This window comes from Ictidomys tridecemlineatus, chromosome 2 (assembly GCF_052094955.1).
Source record: "Ictidomys tridecemlineatus isolate mIctTri1 chromosome 2, mIctTri1.hap1, whole genome shotgun sequence".
NCBI lineage: Eukaryota > Metazoa > Chordata > Mammalia > Rodentia > Sciuridae > Ictidomys > Ictidomys tridecemlineatus.
In genome coordinates, this window is record NC_135478.1 from 66,254,511 (window position 1) to 66,260,510 (window position 6,000).

General features: G+C 38.5%; 1 protein-coding gene across 1 annotated transcript in view; it reads left to right on the plus strand.

The window, feature by feature from the left end:
- Nucleotides 1–5,754, plus strand: part of LOC144368135 (biotin--protein ligase-like) — a 108,912-nt gene extending 103,158 nt beyond the window's left edge. Inside the window, exons 5-6 of the mRNA XM_078026742.1 lie at nucleotides 5,006–5,211; nucleotides 5,415–5,754. Of these exons, the coding sequence (XP_077882868.1) occupies nucleotides 5,006–5,211; nucleotides 5,415–5,754 (546 nt within the window). The remainder of the gene's footprint in view (nucleotides 1–5,005; nucleotides 5,212–5,414) is intronic.
- The last annotated feature ends 246 nt before the right edge of the window (nucleotides 5,755–6,000 follow it).

Sequence of the window (6,000 nt, forward strand, 5' to 3'; positions counted from 1 at the left end):
GGGCTCAGTCTGACTGGAATGGAGTCAATGGTGAAGTTCCTGTGTGAAAAATTTATGTGTCCTGGAACTTTATTTGTAAAAGGGACCTTTAAATCCAGAGAAGCTCCACTTTGAGAGTGAATTAAATCTTTTTTCAGGAATAGGTTAGTTACCTTATAAGTGACTTTACTGCAAAAGTGAACTATGTTCGTGTAAATTGCACAGATTCAAATTTTCTCTTTTGGGTCTTTTTTCTTTGCGTTATTGTTTGTTTTCATTTTAATAAAACATGTAAAATTTACCTCACCACCATTTTTAAATGTACACTTCAGTGTCATCAGGTACATGACATTGTCCTGTTACCCTTACCAGCAACTGTCCACAGAGCTCTTTTCATCTTGTAGAACTGATATTTTGTAACTGTTAAAGCACAATCCCCCAGTGTCCCCTCTCCAGTCCCTGAGGACTGTCATTGTATTTTTGTCTTGATGACTTTGATGACTCTAGGTACCTCATACAAATGATATTGCTGGGTAATATAGTTATTTTTAATTGTTTATGAACAATGACCATATTTTTTTCCATAGTAGCTACACCATTTTGTCTTTACACCCACAGTGCCTCAGGGGTTCCAGTTCCTCTGCTCATCCTCTGCAGTTGTTTTTGTTATTTGGTTTGTGAATAGTAGCCTTCGTGATGGGATTCAGGTGCTATTTTCCTGTGAATTTGAATTTGGCTTTCGTAATGATTTGTAATATTGACAATCTTTTCACACGCTTAATGACAATTTGTTTATCTTTGTTGGAGAAATGCTATTCCAACCCTTTGCCCACTTTAGAGATATAGTTCTTTTGTTTTTATATCAACACTCTATCAGGTGTGATTTTCAAAGGGATTCCCCTATTCCACAGATTGTCTTTTTATTTTCTTCCTTCTGTCCTTTCAAGCACAGTTCTTTATTTGCTGGTAGTCTAATATTTTTTTATTTGTGCTTTTGGTTTAATCCTGTCTAGTGTTTCTATTGAATCAGAAAACAATGTCCCATTTTTGTCTTTTATGGAATAATGGATGCCTTCCAATTGGATTCCTTCATCTAGAGAGAAGAGGATAGAAACAGGGAGGGTGTATCAATCTAAAATGTTTTTATGAATGGTTGAGCATGTTTCCCAGAATTCCAATATTCTGTACAATAAATAGTTCACCAGTAGCAGCGAATGGGGAGCATGTCTGGCATGGCAGTGACTCCTGGAGCCTGAGGTAGGAGGATCTCAAGTTTGAAGACACTTTATAGGACCCCGTCTCTAAATGAAAAATAATAAAGGGCTGAAATAAAGCTCTGTGTACAGCTAGTGTGACAGCAGTTGGATTTATCCCCTTCCATCTGAAAAATAATGGAAAACGAAGCCACTCGTGAGAGAGAGAGGCCCAAGGAGAAGGGATTATGGCTAATACTCCCATTTTTCTTATTTGGAATATTTCACAGGTGTGTGTGTGTGTGTGTGTGTGTGTGTGTGTGTGTGTGTGTGTGTGTGTGTTTCTCCCACCTTTGTTCTACTGCTTTTACTTGGGGTTTTACTTTTATGTTTGGTATTGGGTTGTTCCAACTTTCTTCTCAATTTCTTTCTATCAATTATGTATATCTTTTTCTTACAGAAAAGAAAATTAAAGTCACAATATTTTATTTTCCTCTTAATACTAACTTAACTTCAATCTCATAAAGATACTGTGCCTTTACAGTACTATCCCCCACTGTATGTTCTCATTTTTCTTCCTTTATTTTTGTGTGGTGCTAGGATTGAACCCAGGGTGATGTAGCACTGAGCTACATCCCTAGCCTTTTTTCTAGTTTTGTTTTGAGTGTGACACGGTGGTAGAATATTTGCCTAGCATGCTTGAGGCCCTGGATCCAATCCTATCATGAAACAAACATACTCTGTGTACCTGATGTGCCATGCTATGTCCATTGTTTTAAGGCTGATATTCTATTGAAGAGGGTTTAAAAAAGGGTCCTGTAAGTCATGTAAACATGCTCCCAAAACTTCAAGTATCCTTTATTTGTGATGTTGAAGGCTAAGCTTACTTTGAATGTCATCATATGAGCAAAAAATCAAAGTGGTCATTGTGATGAATACTTGTCCCATCCCAATGCTTCCTTCCTAGTTTTATAACCTTATTCCTTCCCTACTATTCCACCAACAATTTACAGTGTTGGTTATCAGATTGATTTGAGCTGGTTTATCTGTATTTCCTCATTTTTTATGAATGAGCATTTTTTTATTTATTGTCTCTATTTGTATATTTTGAATTTTGGTAAGACTAAAAATCTATGCAGATCATAATCTCATGTTTTCCTCATATTTTTATGGATCAGCAGTTAATCCATTTTTGGTGTTATTAATATGAATAAGTGTGAGGCAGAGCTCTACATTATAAAAATCTTGGTGAACAAATATTTTTTCCTTTGAATGCTACTGGCAATCCTCAATATTTTTCTTTCCGTTTCTATACTTTTGGCATCTTCAGTTGAAGATAGTCCTAAGGAAGTAGGAGAAACAAAACAGGAAAGAGGAATAGGAAAACCATGACACACATTTACAAAACATTACTTGGAGATTCTTAATCGATCATTTGAACAGAATTCCTACCCAGATTTGGGGATTCGGGAAGAGCTGGCCAAGCAAATGCTTAGCCCCATAAGTTCAAATAATGCAAGTCATAATTTGGAAAACTTACATGAACATATCTTTTTGTATATAATACAGAAAATGCAAAGATTGTTTGAAAATGTCCCCTGTCATTTCTTTACAAAGGATATTGTTGATCCTGTCAGATTCATTTCAGTGTGGTGTGAATTTATGATGTTACTTTTATGAAAAAAATCAAGAACTATGAGGCAATTTTGGAAATAGGCACCATTAACATGCTCAGTAAGTATTCAGAATTGGAACTGTGCCAGTTTTTGATCATGGTGCTGGCTATGGAATTATGGAAAATTGTGAAGACTGGATATTTTAAAGGTCAGAAGAATAGTTTGCAAAGATGTAGAATATTCTGTGAGAAGAGTTAAGGATGGCACTTCAATTTATTCTGATTTGTTTTTTGGCAGAGACATTAGAGGTTTTTAGTTGTGATTTACTTTGTATGATGTTCCAATCTAACTGCCAGGAGGTGATCACCCCAGGTGCAGGAGAAAGGACTTGGTTCAATTATGTCCCACATGTGACACCTCATAGCATTTGTAGATACTTTGTAGCCATTTGGGACATGAGCCAATATTTTGTTTTGGGAATTTCTGATGATTTTTGTGGCTTATTTTTTAAGCTTCACAAACTTTACTGTATTGGGATTTCCCTAGGGTAGAGTGAACTGGGTTTGCATCTCTCTTCTATCAATATCCATTGGTTACTGAAAATATTTGTTGCTTGAGACTAGAACATTTTCTTAGAGAAAATAAGGGAATGTAATAACAGTGTTGAAAAATAAAATAGCAAATTCTCTGCCAGCTATGTAGTTATTGTATTTCAAAAGTTGCATGAACTGGAAACATTTCAAACATCCTGCAAGTCAATGATGCTATACAAAGAAGTAGAAAATCATAACCAGATGATGACTGGGAGAGGAAATTGTTTGAAAAGCAGTGCAACTGTTTAGAATAAGCCCATGTGACGCAGAAGCAATCATTGTCCGGAAGAGGATCCTTAGAGGTCTAAATATGAGAAGGGGAGCATCTGCCTTTTGGTCTCATAATTTTAAACCAACCTGCTGACAAATTATGGATGCTCACATCTGATTTTCTTAATGTCTAATTATGTTGGAAGGGAAAATGAAAGCATGTGTTTAGAGGTACCAATTTTGTTGTGTATAGTTACAATTTTAAATCTCCTAAGTGTAGATCAAAGAGTTTTCTAGATGTTAACCTAAATTCATTCTGGTTTGGAGATGGGTTTCAGCAGTGATCAAATATCCAAAGGCTTCCAGACACTCTTGACTGTGTGCCTCTACAACCCTAACTAATTAAGTTACATAGTCTAAAAAGCATTTTGTCATTTTTAAACACATACCTGAAAGCTTTGGGGACTATGTCTGGCATTGCAATTATCCTCAATTGATGCAGGAGAAAAAATGTTGACTAGAGTTGTTCTATGTGTTTGTTAGGATCACATCTATAATGCACTGTCCAGTTTTGACAAACTTTTGCTTCTTCTGTTTATGGCTTTTAAATTCAACAAATTTATGAATAATCTTACAGGACATGGAGTCATGAATGGGTGTTGATGGGGCCACTTGGGAAAAAAAAAATCAAGAGGCTGTGGGAAAGTGTGCAGGACACCTGGTGCTCTCCTAGGTTGCAAATAGGTTTCTGGGAGACTGAAAAGCCTGTGTTCACATGGACAGAAGGGTTTGAGCCGATTCTGGAAAGAGTTGGGGGTTTGGAATTTTAACTATACATAATCATGGAGGTTATTCTGCAGGTTAAGCCCAGGATGGATTGCCTTTTTGTGTCTACTCCAGGTCAATGAGCAAATCAGTGATAATGCTGAAAATAAGCTTCACTATAAAATATATTATTGAGAATTTCTTTTATTTTGAAACCAAATTTAAAAAAAGATCCAGACTATGACTTAGAGAAACAGCATCTCTTGCCAGGAGATGACACGATTTTCTTGTCCAAGGGCATCATTCTGTTTTAGGTCACCAGGAGGCCCAGATGCAATATGACAACAGAGCCACTGCACAGCCTTCTTGCCTCCAGCAGTCTCCAGAGGGAAAAACGGGCTACTTTCCTGTGGAGAAATGGAGACTTCCCAATGAAGAGAATGGCTCATATGACTCTGTTCACAGGCATTAGAATGGAACCAAGTTGTACTTCACTGGTTCAAGAGGCCAGAGGAAGTGGACCTTCTTCCAGCTTCAGTCAAACCATGTATAGTCATCCTGCTTCACCTGTGCAGCATTTTGAGAGGGCCATGATCCCAACAGGGGAATGACAGCAAAGCATGTGCTTGCCTTTGCCCTATGTTGACAGTGTGCAGGGAAAGATGCAGCAGCACAGGACCAGCAGCTCTCTGGTTTGTGTGAAGGACAGCAGCAGAGTGACTGGATTTATTATAATCCACAGCTGCAACAGCCCCAGAATTACCAAGAGAAGCCGCCAGTTCAGGGCCCACTTCTAATGTCTAAGAAGCAGGCTGACTTAGGGCAGCAGTTGCCCTCCCTTCAAAAGAGCACAATGCAGGTTGTCAAAAGAATGGAGAAGACTCAAGTCCTCAGATTCAATGTGCATCTTCTCTGCAAATGCACATGAGTTTTCTCCCAGAGAATTTTGTGTTAGATGGTCAGTCATTTGCTAGAGAGCAGCCCAGGACCCCAAATCAGCAGGTCTGGGGTGAGGGGTATGAGCTATTTGATGACTTGCTTTTGCCCTGCGTTGATAGTGTGCAGGGAAAGATGCAGCAGCAGCAGCAGCAGGACATGGAGCTCTCTGATCTGTGTGAAGCACAGCATCAGAGTGACTGTGGATATTATAATCCACAGCTGCAACAGCTCCAGAATTACCAAGAGAAGCTGCCAGTTCAGGACCCACTTCTAATGTGTCAGAAGCATGACAACTTTGGGCAGCAGGTTTCCTCCCTTCAACAAGACCAGGATGCAGGTTGTCAAAAGAATGGAGAAAACTCAAGTCCTCAGATTCAGTGTGCATCTCCTCCACAAATGGAGATGAGTTTTGTTTCAGTGTCTTCTGTGTTAGATGGACAGGAATGGGCTAGAGAGTAGCCCAGGTCCCAAACTGAGCAGATCTGGGTGAGGGTTATGAACAATTTGATGACTTGGCTGAAATTTGACCTGAAGTACTTGGCATGCGGTTTTAGACAGCTATAGTCAGAAGTCATCCTATAATCATCCCCTCAGGGTCAGAGCTAAGACTCTCTTGAATCTGCACATAAAGGTGGTCAGTGGAGAAAACTTCCATGAAAACAACAAAAACAAAGAAAAACAATTTTAAAAAATCCCAAATGCCAT